The following is a 17573-nucleotide window of genomic DNA, read 5'->3' as shown; positions in this document are numbered from 1 at the left end:
CTGTGTTGTCTCCTTTGGCAAAGCGTTGGATTGAGATCCTTCTGGTGATGGTATCGGATACCTTGTTGCGAATCGTTTCTTATCGTTGAGACGGAATGACTTAACTGCCCCGACCATTGTCGTCCCGCAGTTCAATGGAGGATACTTATCCCAATCACCAGGTGCGCATTACTCGCTCCTCAGCGTTTTGTAACTGCACGTGCCCAACGGGTACTGCCAGCCATAGTCTCACATTTTCGGAAGCACCTCGCGTCCGCGGGGCGCCAGCCAGACTGGAGCCTTCATTTCGGATACGGGGGAGGTATCCGACGCAGGGGGGCCATCTGCCGATATTGTCTGCACACATACATTGGTACGCACGCACACAGCATCATACTTTGAGTCTGACCGCCAGGGCCATCGTTATCGAACAGGGAACCCCACACTTTGCCAGCTTGGTTTTGCGTCATCACGCGTGCGCAGAGAAGGTGTCAGTTTGGCAGTTGGCTTGTGATATGTGATTGCAACTGTTCCGACTTTTGTGGGCAAACGAGAGGACTCGGACGTCTCGTCCAGTGGTCTGGTTCCCCGGCACAGCATAGCACAAGGTTGGGTTGACATGACTGTGTTCGCTGTGCCGATAATGGCAAATAGTGCTGGTGTGGTACGTGCGATCTGTGACTTGGAAGTTTGATCGCCGCACGGACAATCAAGAACATGTTGTGACTAAACCTCATCCTCCAAAGTATGAGCAGGAAATTCTATATACTCTATTCCCACATCCATATCTAGCATATTGATTGAGCACCGGAGTCTCCGTTTGTGTCAATCCTGTGGTCCTCCTCTGGCCCGAAGTTCCAGCTCGCTTCGTCTGTACCATTAGGTCTGCTGGCCCTTTTAACCCCAATATCAATCCCCTCCATCTCTACTACGGGCCGAACAGCCACAACCTCGGCTCCGTATCCCTTTGAGTACCATGTTTCCCGAATACGTGGTGAAGTGAACAGTGCCGGTGCGTAACGCTTCATGGCCTTTAGTGCTGTTCCAGAGATCTGGTCGACGCTGTGGCTGTGCCTCAAGGAAAGGAAGTCGTCGCCAACTAGCCTCCGAAGTTCACGCTTGATATCTTCAGGGTACTGCCCAAGCTTGATGAGAAGCAGGTCATATTGCAGTAGTGATGCTTTTCCATGCCAAGATCCGCCTTGAGTTGCTCTGTTATAGAGGCCAGTCAATGCAGCGATGGCGCCCATGCATCCCGTTCCATAGTCGGAAATGGGGAATGGGGGGACGACTGGCTCATCGAGTCCCATGAAGCGGCCTTGCTCCCATGCTACTCCACTCACCTATTGTCATATCAGTGATCATCCAAGGTTAGGAGAGCGGACCATACTTACACAATCGGCAATTTGCTGCCATCCGGGGCGTCGCCACCATTCTCCCTGATAGCCAAAGCAATTCTCATTCACATAAACAAAGCCCATACCGCGTTCTTTGGCCAATTTAGTCAACGCAGTCACGCCGTAGCCAAGCTTCTCCAATGCTCCTGGTCGATAACCGTCAAGCACAACGTCAGCCTCAGCTAACAGGGTCTCGAAGCGCCGCCTCCCTTCCTCAGTCTTGAGGTCAAGATCAGCAGCGTGCTTGCCCATGTTACCATCAACCTGAAAGAAGGGCACGTCGCTGAGGTTCGGGCTCGTGATCTTCAAAACATCCGCTCCGTACTCGGCCAGAATACGACCGATAACAGGTCCTGCGATAATGCGGCACAGTTCAAGTACCTTCACTCCTGACAGAATTCTCTTGTCTGATGTTTTTGGGAGTGGTATTGGTGGTGTTGAATTCTCCAGGATATCCACACTCCATGGCGGCAGTCTGAGATTTGTCGTGCCCTAATAGATAATCAACAAAGACCGTTCCCATGAGAAAATGGGCGTAGTTGACTCACATGTTGTGTCCTGATGAAATCTTCATGCTTGAGAACAGGGACTCCCGCCTGGTGATTTTCGGCATTCATACGCTCCAGCTCATCAGCCGTAAAATTCTTTACATGAGACTCTATGGTATCAACTATCGCGTTGTGATCTTTCAAATCGGGTCTAAAAGGTTCAAGTCCAATCATGCGGAGTGTAGTCGATGCCTCGAGAGATCCATGAATATGATAGTATTCGCCCGGTTGTTTCGTCTCATACAAGTTGGCAGACATACGGCGGTAGGGATCCGACTGAGCCTGAAGCAAATCCGTATCTGTACAACGTCAGAGTCCTTGCCCACATCAATTATAATGGATGTGTACACCATGGTGCTGAGCTCACCCTTCAAGAACTGCTTCACCTCACGATCTAACTTGCTATAGCCTCCAACGGTTGCCAGATAAGCTTGGATCAAGAATGCAGTGCTCTTCTCCAAGTTCACAGACACCTTGTGTTCTCCAGTGCTTCCATTTTTGGTGATTGCAAGTGCGCCGGCCACACCACCCTCAATGGCCTTCAGAGCCGAGGCTAATTCCGTCTCTTTGAACGGGATCGGAAAGTATGGCAAATCGCGGGATGCTGAGAAATGCACGTTTCTCGATATTTTTTCGGCTTCGGCTGGGATCTTTACATGGCCAAGGACGAGCTCCAAGATGCTTTTCGTCTCTGCAATGGATGAATAGTTTTCGTTCGACATTATGGCAGAGGTCTGATGCTGATGGCGGTGCGAAGTGAACTCCGAAATGGCGGACTGGCACGAAAGCGGGTACTAGTGATAACACAATGCATCCAGACTGCCGGCTGAGGTTGTGTATGTTGTGCGCTTATACCTTCTATGTTGTGATCATCATAATTTACGAAAAGTAGAATCATTTCTTCCGCATCTCGGTTTCGAGCCCGGCTATCTTGAAGATCTGCTGCTCATTTGGCGTGGCTACCTTCCCTCATCCGATCCGCTAGCTCGGAAGCGGCTGCGTCACAGCGATGGACATCGAAACGTCGGACCCGCATCGGGAATCGGGCGGGAGTGCGTGTACCCAATGACAGCAGCTGGGAGTTCCAAATAAGAACCCGGTTTCCGGTCGCTTCGGAAATGGGGGTCCCTGAGCGCTAGGTACTGCAGGCCTAGTTGGGGCTTTGGTGGCGTGGATGGGGGTTAAGCTCAGGCGCTTGGAATCGACGATTGTTTCTCGGGCTGGGAGAGCCGTCGGATAAGGACCTCATCAAGTTGATGTCATGTCGGGTAAGGAACTGGCTCCTCATGTCGCCATTGGTCGAGGGAAGAGACATTGGAAGCTGCCATATCTATCGAACAGTGTCCTCGGGTAGTGATATTCATGCTGTTCTTTGCTGGCTTCTTCTATTAATCGCGACCTCAAAGCTTGGTTGTCAGATTTCGCCTGTCGCTGCGGCCACTCTAGGGGGAGTAGATGTGGCCGTTAGCAGTAGCTGGGCTATGGATAAATCAAACCATTCGTAGCACCCGTGGTTTTCCCGAGTAAAGTTTTCCTGCGTAAGCTGCTACGGTGTGCAAGCGGTACTTGGTTGACAACAGCATTTCAAAACGAGACTGACTTATTGCGTCGTTAAGTGCGGATACAGGCCAACGAGGTCTGCCAAGCGGGTAGCCGACGATCTATCCCAACAGCTCGTTTCTTCACGGAACACCACAGCCAATAGCTATCGCTGTAGAAGTAAGATCTTGAAGACTATTGGCCCTCTTCCCCCACGCTTGACCGAGTTATCTGATACCCTCACCGTCCTTGTTATTTTGCAACGAGTCGTCGGTATGCCGTGCCGTGGAAGGGTGATGAAATCTGGGGGAGAGCCTATGAGCTAGGGCCCCCCCTGGGAAAAGTGTTCCCCCGCAAAAGCGCCTGGCTTGAGACCAATGAACTGTGCCCCCGGATCTTCCATTGCATCAGCTTGCTACGTATGGTCTTTGGCCCTAAGCCCGACAGACCCTGCCACGCATTTGTTCTTCTGGTTGAGAGCTGTAGCAAACCGCCAAATCGTGTGTCACCAAGAAAACTCTCTTAAAAGGCAGATACACGATGCCTACGAAAAAAGTCCGCCAGAGCGAGCGGCGCAGGTGCGTCAAGGCTTGCGGGAATTGTAAACGGCGCAAGGAACGGTGCGACGGGCAGCAACCCTGCCGAAGGTGCGTGATTCGCAGAGTTGAAGGCGATTGTACCTTCGCCGGCCTACCGACAAATCCTGCTTTGGTGGACTCCCTGTCTGCGAGCACTTCCGCCCGTCTTGACCATCACGAAAGCCCAACGAACCGAGGTCTCTTCGGCCCGTATGGATCAGCCGCCTCTTTTCACGAAAGCGTCATTTCGCCGAGCCATAGGCGTGCTTCGTCACAGATCAGCCACCTATCTCAGAGCACTGTGGTACCGCAGGTGTCCAGGCTCATAGCCGATGGCAAAGGCCGGTTCATGTTCATCGGCGATGCCGCCAATCTCGCTTTTCTGAAAGTCATCCGCCGTTTGGTGCGCGACCGCCTGGGGTCATGTCCCTTCACCGACGACCCTCTGCGCCATATCATGGTGGAGGCCACGCCTGAAGGACGTCCGAAATGGATTATCACCAACCCAGCAGACATCCCCGCCAAGCCCAGCAATGAAGAGGCGAGATACCTGCTGCGTTGGTATTTGCGAGCAACCAACTGTATTCTTGATGTTTTTGACGAGGCGGAGCTACTGAGGGATCTGGAAAAGTGGTTGCACGGGAAGCCCACAAGTCAGGACGAAGAGGTGATGAACTGTATCTTCTACCTTGCATTCGGTATCGGAGCGCAACGATGTCCTGACGACCGAGACGCCGATGCTGAGAAGTATTTCAATTATGGGCGATTTCTTGCAGTCTCGTACGCCATGGAGAATCCGACAAACAATACTGTGCGTAGCTACATCCTCATCACCGTCTATCTCCTTGGCGCATCACGGCGCAACTCGGCTTTCATGCACCTAGGCGTCGCTGTCCGGGCTGCTTACGCGCTGGGTATTCACCGGAAAGATAACCCAGCGCTTTTTTCGACGCAAGAGCAAGATATTCGGGAGCGGTTATGGAAAGCTCTTCGGGTCCTTGACTTATTCTTGAGCGCCTCTCTAGGTCGTCCGTTAGCCACCTCCGAGACTAGAGACACAGCCGGCAGCGAGGGTTATTCGGCTTCATTGGACCTCTGCGCCATTTTCGAGTCCATTCTCAACGATGTCTACGCCAAGCGCATGGTGTCGACCGACACTCTGGAAAGGATCAGTGAGCAGCATCGCCGCTGGGCCGCGAGGTTCAGCGATGGTCTTGCTGCTGACGGGGTGAAACCGAGCAACTACTTCGACGCAGAAGACGGCGAGAAATATCCAAACATTGGGCTCTATCATATGAAAGAAGCTTACTACTGGAGCATCATGCTTCTATCACGACCTTTCCTCATCGACTTTGTTGCAAGGAACGCCGCGCGCTCTCAAACATTATCAATGTGGAGTGATGACAAACCGTTCCAGGCATCGCCGTCGGATCAACTCCTTGTGCACGCTTGCGTAGACTCGGCAATCCGCACGATCGACCTCCTGTCCAGTCTCATACCGGATAAGAATGTTGCTAAACGGCATCCCTTTCTGATCAACTCCGTCTTTGTATCGGCGTTGGTCCTTGGTTTAGCAGTCTTTGGGGACTTGGACAACACCTTTCCCTTGGATCACGGCTTGGACGTTGCACAAGCGCTTCTACGCAAGTTCAGCAAACACGATCCAGTTGCAAGCAGAGAACTTTCAATCGTTGAGCATCTTCAGAATGCCTGCGTGTTGCACAGAGAGAGAAGAGTCCGGCGGAAGATGGAATTCCAAGGCATGCTCATTGGCGAACTGTTTGGAAGTGTGCACGAAGGAGCCCTAGCGGCAACGGGCACATTCAGAGCGGAGTCGAGCGTGCTTCTTCGAGCAACTGGAAGCTTCGGAAACCATAGGAACAGCGGCAATTCGGAGGTGGGGGGCCTAAACAGTATGGATCAAAGTGTTCCATTGACGACTGAGAGTACGGATGGGCCGCATTTGATTGGCAGTGAAGTTGGTCGGGGATCAACAAATGTGACCCAGGCACTCACGCCCTCGACAGACATCCTGCTCCCAATGTCACCAAGGACATTGCTCTTCGACTCTTATGACCAGGATATGCCCTTCTTCCCTACTATGGATGCTAGCATGGCGCATCTAAGTTACACGGATGATATGATGCTGTCAGACACAGGTGCTTTACTGGAGCCTCCATGCTAAACTTGTGGTGACAGTGAGATGGACAGGTATGACCGGTAGTAAACGAATGAACATGAATATCCAATGCCCAATACTGAGAGCTTTCGTCGCAATGTATTTAGCCTACGTAAAGCCTACAGCCACAACGTGAAATCCGATTGCCTGGAGAGTACTCACACGTTTACTTCAAGCTGTTGACTAAGTCCCATTTTTTACGAAACGTCCGCGTACATTGTTTGCATTGAAACAATTCAAGACTGGGCCAAGTTAGCAGATCAAAGGTTTCAACAAACCTCGCCTGCTGACGGCAAGCTCGATCACATGTGGTCTAGCTTGCGGTGGGATTGTTTTTCTAAGGTTCCCACTTGGTGTATGCACCGGGACGTCTCTTCAGGCCGCATAAGCGAGCTTGCTGTGGAATGGCTCGTATCTTGATGTTTTATTCCCGAGACTGCCTCTTTCATGGCTTTTCCGTCAAAATTATTGTAGTCGATATTCTTAGAATACGGAGAGTTTATTCGTAAGTTGTCATCCGATACGATGAACCAAGGTAGTGGGAACCCCCTGAAGTATATCGAAGAGCGGAACCCTTAAAGATACTTGTGATACACGCGCACCTTGGGGTCTTGCATGTGGGTTGGAAGTTGGAAGTATTCTCTATCTATTCTGCAGTGGTCTGGTTGTACATATGGTGCCATCAGTATGCCTGAGGCATACCTGACAATACTTCAGCTTTCGGCTCCCCGATTCATGATCGGATCAATCCCCTTCTGGTGCCAGGAACGCAGCTGAGAATACTAAGCGTAACACGCGACCAGACTTGCCCTGCTTTTAACGTACCAGGTCCACAGCAAGCTTCGCAGTTACAATGTCTTTGCCTGAAGAACACAAAGTTATGACCGCCATCAAGGGCCGTCTCAATTTTCCATCAGATAATCAAAACATCAGGCCCAAAGTCTGTTCCAGGAGGATCTGCGCCGAAACTTGGAAGATAGACGAACTTGTAGTGTGGCCGAGAGTTTCCAGCCGAGTAGTCACCGACAAGGGATTGGCAGTGCTACGCGCCCGGTACGAAAACAAAAATAGGTTTCGCTCGAATTCCATTGGCTACTGGCAGGCTTATGCTCCTGTCTAAACGCTCTCGGCGTTACCATTACTTGATTGATGCCGTGGTCTAAATTTCTTATAGACCACTTAAGTGGAGAAGTGCTCAACTCTACAAAGCAAATTTAGAGGCCACAACAGATAGTCTGCAACGGCCACAACAAACGAGCCGATCTAGCCGTGTACAAGTACTTTATTTTGAGTTTGATAAGAGACAACACTCATGGAAAACCAACATGTTCGATATTACAATTTCCCCTCATTTCTGTCGACACTCCCCAGTCAGTGCACGGCTGGGCACCACCCGATGCTGCTTCGGCAAAAAGACATGTGCAGCCGCTTCCCGAAGCGGCAAACCCGCGACCCGATAGGCCGCGACATGCTCTGAGGGTGTCCAGACACAGTGATTGAATCATCCGATGATCATCGATGCAGTGCCCCCATGAAGAACGGATTCCGCGGCAACGGCTATGCGCGGCTGGAGCTCGGGTTGGGGGGATAGTCAGCAACATTCATTGAGAACGTCATAGGTCTCATCCGACTTGCCGGTTGGGAAACGACGGATTGCCTGCACCGCATTGACTTTCTTCGGTTTAATTCCTTCTTGGCTTCATTTACATAAGTCTATGTCATGAGCATCTTCGCCATCGTCTTATAAGTCGAGAGCCACAATCTTAACAACAATTAGTTTGTACTGTTTCATAAAGCCGCCAAGGACACTCCACGCGATTACTTACTCGAGCACAACGTTTAACCTTTTGACGGTCGTCACAAACCTCCTCACTCTCTCTTCAAAGCAATTCAACATGACGCCGCCGCCAGAGTTCTGTCAGCCTCCGAACAAGAATTTCAATGTGGCGGTAGTTGGGGGCGGCATCGCCGGCCTGACCCTCACTCTTCAACTGCTTCAGCACCGGATACCGACGACCCTCTATGAAAAAGCACCGAAGTTTGGTGAAATCGGCGCGGGCGTATCTTTCGGTCCAAATGCTCTCAAGGCTATGTCCCTGATCTCACCGCACGTACGGCAAGCATTTGAGAACCAAGCGACACGTAATGAATGGGAGGACCACCAGAACATATGGTTCGACTTCAGATACGGCGAAACCTGCGAAGGCAGGCACCAGGAGGGCGAGCTAGTCTACCGCCTGATGTGTGAAACCGGACAGACGAGCATCCACCGGGCGCATTTCTTGGACGAGCTGGTCAAGTTATTGCCAGATGGGGTTGCGGAGTTTGGCAAGCAGGCGGTGGGATACGAAGATGACGGCGCACGTGTGTTGCTCAAGTTCCGGGATGGCACCACCGCCATCCATGACGCGGTCGTTGCTTGCGATGGTATCAAGTCCACGCTGAGGCGCGTGATGCTCGGCGATAACAATCCTGCCTCGAGAGCCGTCTTCTCCGGGAAGTACGCGTACCGTGGCCTCATCCCCATGGAGGATGCGGAGAAACTCTTGGGCGAGGAGCTGGCCAAGAACAGCCAGGTCTACTTCGGACGACACGGGCACATCCTGACGTTTTCTGTCGCGAAGGGCACGATAATGAATGGTGAGTGGCTCGGGATACGTACCCTACTAGGTCGACGCCATAAGCTGACGAAGTGATAGTGGTTGCTTTCCGCAGCGCGGACGAATGGAAGTCGGATGATTGGGTCGTGTCGGTGAAAAAGGAGGACATGCTCAAGGATTTCGAGGGCTGGGGCGAGAAGTCCCAGAAGATCATCCAGATGATGCAGAAACCCGACGTGTGGGCACTTTTCGACCACCCACCGAGTCCAACCTACCACCAAGGACGAGTCTGCCTGCTAGGCGATGCCGCTCATGCCTCAACACCGCATAAGGGCTCCGGTGCCGGTATGGCAATTGAGGACGCGTACGTTCTTGGAAACTTGCTGGGGATGGTCAGCAGCCCCAAAGAGATTGATCTGGCGTTTGCGACGTACAACAAGACGAGAAAGGAGAGGTCGCAGAGGCTTGTAGTCGACAGTCGGGAGCAGGGTAGACTGTATGAGTTGGAGTTGAAAGATGACCCTGAATGGATCGCGAACAGCTTATCAACTCGTATGGACTGGGTGTGGAAGTATGACTTGACTCAAGAGCTGGAGCGAGGTCGTCAAGAGATCGAAAAGTACCAAAGGGCTTCAGAGACTAGAGCGCAACTGTAAAAGTATTACACTGGGGGGCAAGGAGCGAGATGTGTCTCAATATTGCAGTCACTTGTTTAGAAAGGGCGTGGAGTCTGATTACGAGTATGATGCCACAACCCATACGTGTTACGATAACTGTAAAGCACTATCCAGCTGTGAAATGGTTGTCAACTAGCGTTTTCAATCGCCATGCTCGAACGAGGTGAACCTATATCGACAATACTTTGACATCCTTGAACCTTGATTCCAGGGCAGCAATAACGCCTTACAACTTCTAGCATGGACAAGCCGACATCGTTACTATGGCAGTGCCCAGGTATCTCAAGGTCAGCAAACCGAAGTCTAGTCAAGGTTCTTTCTAAATTGACCCCGTAGCAACTCCTCCCCCGAGGCGATTCAGACTTGCAAGGTAAAGACTAGGAAGTGCAGATCTGCAGCGATTCGGCAGACAGGCAATTTCTAGCGTGGTTCTGCTAGTGGGAGGGTCGATAGGATCCCGCACAATTCCATCACGACAGTAGTAATGAAGCCATCCAACTCATCGCTGAATCAGCAATTCGCCTCTCCACGAGAAACTCTCTCGCCCTGGTGGTCTAGCGGTATGATTCTTCCTTAGGGCTATCAGTTGATAAACTTACCTGGAAGAGGTCCCAGGTTCGATCCCTGGCCAGGGCCCAACCCTTTTGATTCTCACATAGTTGTGCAGGTGGAGCCTGGCTGATTTTTTCGCAACTTGTGGTTTTAGCTCTACCCGAGCATGTGGAGAAACAATTGGCTTGTCTCATCCGCGATATGGCTTGCTCACACAAAGGGTGGATGGCTCTACTACTAGTTTCGGAGTATGCACAATCTTTGGTCAGCCACTAAAAGGGGAAAGAAAGGTGTGCATAGACATAACAAACAAAGATCGCAGGTGCCGATAAGACTATCCGGGAACTGTTAGGGCTGGTTCATTTATATACTTGTCCGAACCAGAGTACTACATCACAATTGAATAGAAACCGTATTCCAACATTACGTTCGTTAGGCATTACGTAGCGAATCATCAAATCTATGGGGTATCGTGTCTATGTCCATGCCATAAGGCGATCTGTAGGCCATGTCCGGAGCAGTATGCTCGAAGCTAGGCCGCCCATAGTAGCTCCAGGCTCCCAGGTAACCTTGGTTAGCCCCCGTATAGCTACCAAATCTCACATATAATACGTGTAGAGCGGACCGCCCGCTCTAGAACCCCCCGTCCGTCAAACAACACACCTTGACCCAACCCATCAATAGCGTTTAACATTATGTAGGTTTCCTCCAATTCCAACCGCTAGCCATGCCTCTTGAGAAGGCGATCATGACGCTGCCTAGTGCGAGGCACACGCCAGCCCATATCCAGGCGCTGTAGAAGCCGACTGAACGCACCAAGGCGCCGCCAACCGGGGATCCGAATAACAGTGCGAAGGACATGACAGCATAGGCCATACCGATCCGAGTGCCAATGTAGTTGCGGTCCTCCGTGAGCTTGGTAAAAGTTGCCGGCTGGAGGGAAAAAAAGCTCCCGCTGCTGAACCCGTAAAAGGCGAGCGTTACGACCAGGCCAGCGGTGTGCTCAACCGTCATAAGACAGAGCGCCGAAATCGACATGATGAGCACTGCGACAATGAGCAGGTTCATACCCCCGACCCGTTGAGCGAATAGATTGGGGATGATGCGGCCGAGGATGGATCCCGCATTCATAATGGCCAGCAGGTACTTGTCGACTTGGGTGCTCGCGGCGCCCCGTTGAAGCGCAAAGCCTTGGATGTAGACGAACGGGGTGTACATGCCCAGGAAGACAAGGCAGCAAGCTGCCACGAAGAGGAGGTAGGGGGCATCGCTAAAAGCGGAGCGGTCGATCCAAGCCCGCCTCTGTCGTGAAGCTTTGGGTGTGTGCATGCTTACGATGGAGACGCCCTGGGTGGCCAACGCGACTAATCCCATGGTGCGCACTGTCCAGGCGAAGCCGATAACGGGTTGAAGGGACCGGAACATTATAGGCAGTACCAGACTATGGAGAGAGTCAGCATCGGTTGCAACCGGCAGGGGGGATATCTCTCGAGCAGATATTGACGCTAGCAAGACTTACCCGCCAACGCCGCTCCCTGCTGCGGCGAGGCCAAGAGCCACGGGCAGTCTCGTGGAAAACCATGGCGATAATACTGCAACTGCCAGCAGAGCCAGGCTGCCCATTCCCGTCCCGATGCATAGCCCTTGCGACAGGAGCAGCTGCCAGAGCGTGCTGCTGAAGCTCTGGGCGATAGTACCAACAACGATTAACAGGGATCCGGCCCAGAGTAGCTGGCGCGCATAGCCCAGATCAAATATGGGACCTGCAAAGCAACCCAAGAACACCATCAAAAAACTCTGCAGAGAGCCGATTGTGGAGATTGCGAAGGGACTGTACTCATTAAGCAGGTCGGCTTCATAGTGAACCTGGAATGCGCCGAAACTCGCGACGAGACCTAGAATATCGCGTGTTAATTCCAGAACAACTTAACGCTCCCTATACTCCCGACATCGCCCGCGCGCACAGCCAACTCTAAATAAAAAAAGCCCGACGTCGCAGTGGGTTATGTGCCACGGTATAACAGGACACAGAGAGAAGCATAACTCACCCCAGGTATTGAAGTAAATGAAGAAGGATGCCAAGACTTGGAGCCAAGCCCTTAGGCCGCCGTTCGGAGGGCCCGCCGGCTTCTCAGGGGCTGCGTGAGACGGCGCAAGATCGTCGCTGCCGCTTTCTTCGTCGGTCCTAAGTGAGGGGCTCGGAGTCTCGTGGCCGGACTCTCGCTCGGAGTGGCGCCCAGGGGACTTTTCCTTTTCCGCCGAGAACGGCATGCTTTAGCTCAGCCCGGCGCGTAGGGTTGCATCGATGATGTAAACTGCCAGCGTTTTTCTTGTCCCCTTTTTTTCTTTTCTTTTTCTATTGTTTCTTTCTTCTTTTTGGGGCCGTTCATGCAAGTTTGCTAGGATGTTACGTCGTTCCGCCTCGATTTGGGTTCGGGCTTGAGCGCGAAATCCTCCTCGCTGGTCGACAACCAGAGACAAACAAGAGAATGAAAGAGACCAAGCGACGACCACAAAGCTCGAGAATAAACACAAGAGAGCCAAAGTAAATATGACCACCTTCTTCTTCCTGTTGAATGAATCTTAAGATTAGCGTGCCATTTTGTTAAATACATTCAAACGGAGCCCGCCACGGCTTCTGGAAAAACCGTCGCCTGGGCCTCGCCGGAGCTCGGGTGGGCCATGCTGGCCGTTGCGACTGTCGCAGCCCGCGTTACAGAGTACAGATGGCCCTCAAAACATATCGCCGTTGCGATGTGACGAACAAAACACAGCGGTCCAGCTTACTCGTTTCTTCAGTCGACGTGCTGTTTGTGGCAATCGACTCAGTGGGCAGCAGTGCTAAAGTTGCCGCTTGTGTTTGGTCCGTGTTTCCAAAGTCGTGCGAAGTCGACGGATTCGTACGCACTCTGAGAGAATTCGGCCGAGGATTGACTGGTCAGGAATCCCGATGTGGCCAATGCGGTTAGAGGATCGCTGGTGCAGGCGGGAATTCAGAAAAAGGCAAAAATGAGGTCGCAGTGTCAGATTGGGGAGGCATTCATCACATCTTCACATTGCATTTATTAGGCGGGTTGCCCTTGGGTACATGTGGCCGCGGCGGCCAGGCCACATTGCACACTCGTTTGACGCATCTCGGACCTCGTCTGGAATCTGGGAATGCCATCGGTCTTTAGGTATTTCAAGCTCGTCGAAACCTCGGAGTAGTGGGTTCGGCGATTGGTCATTCGGGGCATTATGGCTGGGCTACGCTGGGCGGTGAACTAGGAAATACTCTTTTTGAACTGCTCGGCCACAGTCCGTTGCATCGTAGCGGGGGCTGTTGGGGTTTCTGGCTCCATTCTCTGCTGGTAGATGCCGAGATGGATTATTAGTGTCGTGTTTTCCTGATAACGAGATACCGAAGCCCTCCTCTGGTCCCTTGGCATGGTGATGGAGATCGAAAACTGGAGACCGATTATCGGATAGCTTCCCCAAAGGAGTGAAGCAATCCGCGAGCTCTCGCCAAATGCCGCCCTGTCGCCGCGGCTGAGTAGACTTGTAGTTTGAAAGAAAAAACTTGGAACGGGTGCTCCTCATATGTATAGCAAAACATCGGAATAACCATGGACAAACCCGCAGCCCAATGACGTGTAAGCAGACATGTTTCATCCCACACTTCCGTCCCGGCTACTGCTTCCGTTCGGATACCAGCGGATCAGCGGCGCACAGGCAGGTTTTTATTGGACCCCCCTGTGCTCATCGTGGAGGGCTTTTGGGAGCCACGCAGACTCGGGACCGCGTTAGTCTTGAAGTGAGGGCTGTGAAGGACGGCTTGTTGACACTTGAGATGAAGTTGCAGGCTTTCTCACTCACGGCTCCCGCGCTAGCTCGAGCCACTATAGTAAGTCGAGATGTTGCTTAGACTCCCGGCTTCAGTGTTGACTGCTCTGGAAATCAGTTGGGGGGGAGGAGGGGTTTCAACTAGGAGTGACCGATGACCAATTCCAGCGAATGGATTGTTACGTATCAACGGTCCATATGCGTTGCAATATTGGAATCACGTAAATGCTTGACTCAAGATGGACCTTTTCAGTTGGCGGTTGACCGACCAAGACGGACAGAGCCAGTCATCTTCAGCGAATGGAACTTGATGGTATCCCCTGAACTGGGTTCATTTTTTAAGAAACGATGGTCTGTGACCCTCTATTGCGCTCCAGAAGTCCCGCACAACCCTCTTGAAGCCTAAACGCTGAAATAACGACATGCGCACGCCGCCCCTCTAGGACTGAGTCAAGTATGATAAGTAATCCTGCCACCCCTCACCCTGGCCGACGTAACCAACATACATGTCTGGCCTGACGACAACCGTGAAGTTGTCATCGTCGGCCGCCCAATCGGCCGTGAAGGACGATCCCGTCGCTGCAGAGCCCTCGGCTCCCGTCCCGTTAGCCTCCGCCTTGTGGGGTGCGACGTTGAACAGCCTGGCTAAGCCCTGGAGATCGCCCGACAGGACGGGGCCGTGTGCTTGTCGTCCAATCTTGAGCACCAGGTGCTTACCGTACTTGCCTGCAACGAGGTCGTATAGACGCCTCGGCTCCTCTTCGGATGTGGGCGTCAGGAAGACATCGGGACACCGCCGCCCAGCGGTCCAGATGCCTCGACAAGATTCCTGGATTAGGGGCGATCCAGTGCCGTCATAAGAGACACCCATGCCTGTTGAAAATAGAGAGTTAGCCGACCAAGTTTGACGCCAGAGTCAATTTATGAGCCCAGGGGGTCATGGAGGGGTGGAGAAGGCGACTATGGCCTGGAAGCGCAGTTCGTCCCGTTTCTGCCCACCTCCCGCCCCTCCTGACTGCCTCGGGGGAACCCAAACGAGACAGACCTGCAGCCCGAGGGGAGCTAGGGAGGGGAAATAGGGAATACAAAGGTGGACGACATGCTTACCTGTGATGTACCCAGCGTTCTTCTCGATTGTGGAGACGTACTCCTTTGCCGTCTTGATTGTGTCCCTGACCAATGCCGCCGCGACGTCAATGACACTCTGAGCGACAGTGCGCCGCTCGATATCATAGCTCCTAATCAGCTTGTCCGTCGCCTCTGGGCTGAGCTTATCGTTCGTGAGGATGCTTGCCAGCCTCCACGACAGGGCGAACGAGTCGGCAATACCCGTGTTGAGGCCCTGGCCGCCGTTGACAGAGTGAACATGTGCTGCATCACCCGCCAAGAGGATGCGACCGCCGCCGTTTTGGGAAATAAAGGTTCCTGCAATGCGCTCCTTCACTGTATGCCATGTCAGAGGACTTGATTAAATAAATTCCTTCACCTCGCCCGGGGGCGCCTCGTGGCTTTCCATCGCACTTACCGTCAAATGTGCTGAACCACTCCGTCTTCTTGAAGTCCACCCGATGGGGGGCCATGTGCTCGCGGATCGAGTTCTCCGCCTTTTCTTGCGTGATCTCGCCGTCGAGCAGGACGTAGAATCGCGCCATGCCGCGCTCTCGCGGGATCCACGAGATCCGGCTCTGGCCGTTGAGCTGGAAGGTAATGATCTCTGAACACACTGGGAAGGTGGTATCGATGAAGGTGTCCAGCACGGCCCATATCATCTCGGGCTTAGTGCCGGTGAAGCTAATGCCAAGCGTGTTGCGAACGGTGGAGCGCGCGCCGTCGGCTCCCACCGCGTATCTACTACGGATAATACGACCCTTGCTGGTCGTCGTGGTGACGCCAGACTTGTCTTCTGAGATGGACGACACAGTTTCACCATAGCTGATGGACGTAGTGAGCCTTTCCGCGAGGACCTTCTCAACGACCGGCTGGCCGATCATCAGAAAGTTCTTGCGGAAGCAGTGCTCGAGACTAGTCCACCAGTGGCTCTGGCGCGACTTGAAGTCACCATCCGCAAAGGTGGAGCTTGCTGAGAAGGGAGTCAGAACTCATTCAACAGAATTTGTGGCCCAAAAACTTACTGTTGCAGGTGATGCCTTGGGGGATGAGCTCGTCGAGGATGCCAACCACTTCAAGGTACTGCTGCGTGCGAGCGTTGAGCGCATCGGCTCTGCCCAGTTCCAGAGGGCCTTGCTTGCTATCTGGATGCACGTTAAAGCCATGTCCTGACTCGGGGGCCTTTTCGCCAGACTCACCAATAATGCACACCGAGACGCCCAACTGCTCTGCCAGATAGCCCGTGAGCAGGCCAGTTGGTCCACCTGGTTGATCACTGTTAGAACTTCAGGCTCTCCTGAGGGGCTGGCTATACCTACCACCGATGATGGTCAGGTCGACCTGAGTCTCAAGAGTGTCGTCGCGTGGAATGGAGCCCATTTTGGCAAATTATAGGAGTGGTATTAAACAAGTGAAGAGATAGCAAGCAATGGAATTGCTGTTTTTGCTGTTGCTGTTGCTGATGCGGATACCCGAAAACGTATAAGTCCGCCTTCAAGGTGCGGGCTAGTCTTACAGTAGAGCTGCCTGGGCACAAAACCCTCAAAAGAAAGGGGAGAAAATGTGAAATACCGATTAAGTGTATCCGGATTGTTGATCAATACAAGTCAGGGGCAATAGTATCGTTGCAGTCGTGAGCGATTAAGCGATTCGGTTTGACGGGCGGCTTACTTCATATCAGATTATCTGCTTCCGGATGCTGGAGCCGGAACGACTCGCGACACACGCCGAAAAGGGCCCCGCCGTTGGACCGAGCCCCGGCATGGCCGATGCTGGTGGAAGATGGCGATAACCGCCTGATGGTGAGTTGCGCCGGGGGTATTCCTGATTCCTGACACCAAATCGAATGCTACCGGTACTTGTACGCTCCCACACCACACGACTGTGGATGCACTCCGCAAAGGATCAGAGATACTCACAGACCTGACCAATCCACTCGACGATCTCAATGTGACTTGTATAGCACGCCAATGTAGCATTGCAGCTATTGCCCCGGGTGTCTGGACCGACCTGCCCAGTCGAGGAATCAGCGCCGTGACCCTCTGTCCTGTCTCGACTATTCGCCATGGCATCCCGGGCTTCGTAACCCGTTTAAATAGCCGATCAGGTAAGGCGCCGTTTGCGAACCCCGAGGCTCCCTGTCTCCACAGCCGCGGGAGGGCTCTGCCGGTGCGGAATCTGGCCCTTGCTGGACTTTCTTCGACACTCCAGCCATCCATCTACCATACATAGCATATAGTACCGCGGTAATTGTATGGACTCGCCATCCATTTACCCACTCTAACCCTCTTGGACGACGTTTATGGCTCGGTGCTGTTTTTGTCGAATGTGGCGCTCCCCACACTTTTTACGCCGCCCCCCCTTAGCAGGGTTGATTTTGTCTTCCCCTTGACGACTCCCGCGCGGTAACATCAGCTAACATCTTGGAAAATGCGCCAACACTGACTCCTTTGATCCGGGCTCGCTGCGTTTGTCCACTGTGACGTGGGTCGCCCAACCGCGGTTCACTCACACTTGGGCCCAGTCCCTAATCCAGTGCATGATTTACCTGAACCTGATGGGGCCGTCCGTGGGAAAGGGTGGCAACCCTGACTC

At 52.9% G+C, this 17573-nt stretch overlaps 5 protein-coding genes and 1 non-coding gene across 6 annotated transcripts; 3 read left to right on the top strand and 3 right to left on the bottom strand.

The window, feature by feature from the left end:
- Positions 1 to 767: 767 nt before the first annotated feature.
- ColSpa_04743 (succinyl-CoA--L-malate CoA-transferase beta subunit) lies at positions 768 to 1842 on the bottom strand (the record flags this gene model as incomplete). The annotated part of the gene is made up of 3 exons (XM_049270955.1): positions 768 to 1322; positions 1374 to 1729; positions 1758 to 1842. The coding sequence occupies 3 exons, from the start codon at positions 1840 to 1842 to the stop codon at positions 768 to 770; spliced, it is 996 nt and encodes a 331-aa protein (XP_049126912.1).
- A 2548-nt stretch (positions 1843 to 4390) lies between these two features.
- On the top strand, positions 4391 to 6226 carry ColSpa_04742 (filamentous growth regulator 27; the record flags this gene model as incomplete). The annotated part of the gene is made up of 1 exon (XM_049270954.1): positions 4391 to 6226. The coding sequence occupies one exon, from the start codon at positions 4391 to 4393 to the stop codon at positions 6224 to 6226; it is 1836 nt and encodes a 611-aa protein (XP_049126911.1).
- A 1889-nt stretch (positions 6227 to 8115) lies between these two features.
- ColSpa_04741 (6-methylsalicylic acid decarboxylase atA) lies at positions 8116 to 9476 on the top strand (the record flags this gene model as incomplete). The annotated part of the gene is made up of 2 exons (XM_049270953.1): positions 8116 to 8860; positions 8920 to 9476. 2 exons carry the CDS (start codon positions 8116 to 8118, stop codon positions 9474 to 9476), a joined length of 1302 nt encoding a protein of 433 aa, XP_049126910.1.
- A 564-nt stretch (positions 9477 to 10040) lies between these two features.
- On the top strand, positions 10041 to 10133 carry ColSpa_tRNA_129. Its single transcript has 2 exons — positions 10041 to 10076; positions 10098 to 10133. It is a non-coding gene; the product is annotated as a tRNA-Pro (tRNA).
- A 609-nt stretch (positions 10134 to 10742) lies between these two features.
- ColSpa_04740 (aspyridones efflux protein apdF) lies at positions 10743 to 12320 on the bottom strand (the record flags this gene model as incomplete). Its single annotated transcript, XM_049270952.1, has 3 exons — positions 10743 to 11490; positions 11569 to 11944; positions 12098 to 12320. The coding sequence occupies 3 exons, from the start codon at positions 12318 to 12320 to the stop codon at positions 10743 to 10745; spliced, it is 1347 nt and encodes a 448-aa protein (XP_049126909.1).
- Positions 12321 to 14310: 1990 nt separating this feature from the next.
- ColSpa_04739 (3-hydroxybenzoate 4-monooxygenase) lies at positions 14311 to 16358 on the bottom strand (the record flags this gene model as incomplete). The annotated part of the gene is made up of 5 exons (XM_049270951.1): positions 14311 to 14744; positions 14979 to 15314; positions 15397 to 15951; positions 16004 to 16243; positions 16298 to 16358. 5 exons carry the CDS (start codon positions 16356 to 16358, stop codon positions 14311 to 14313), a joined length of 1626 nt encoding a protein of 541 aa, XP_049126908.1.
- Between the last annotated feature and the right edge of the window lie 1215 nt (positions 16359 to 17573).

The sequence above is a fragment of the Colletotrichum spaethianum genome (genome assembly GCF_022836535.1).
Source record: "Colletotrichum spaethianum MAFF 239500 DNA, contig10, whole genome shotgun sequence".
Taxonomy (NCBI): domain Eukaryota; kingdom Fungi; phylum Ascomycota; class Sordariomycetes; order Glomerellales; family Glomerellaceae; genus Colletotrichum; species Colletotrichum spaethianum.
The sequence above is the reverse complement of the archived record's forward strand: the minus strand, read 5'-3'. Positions and strand labels throughout refer to the sequence as shown.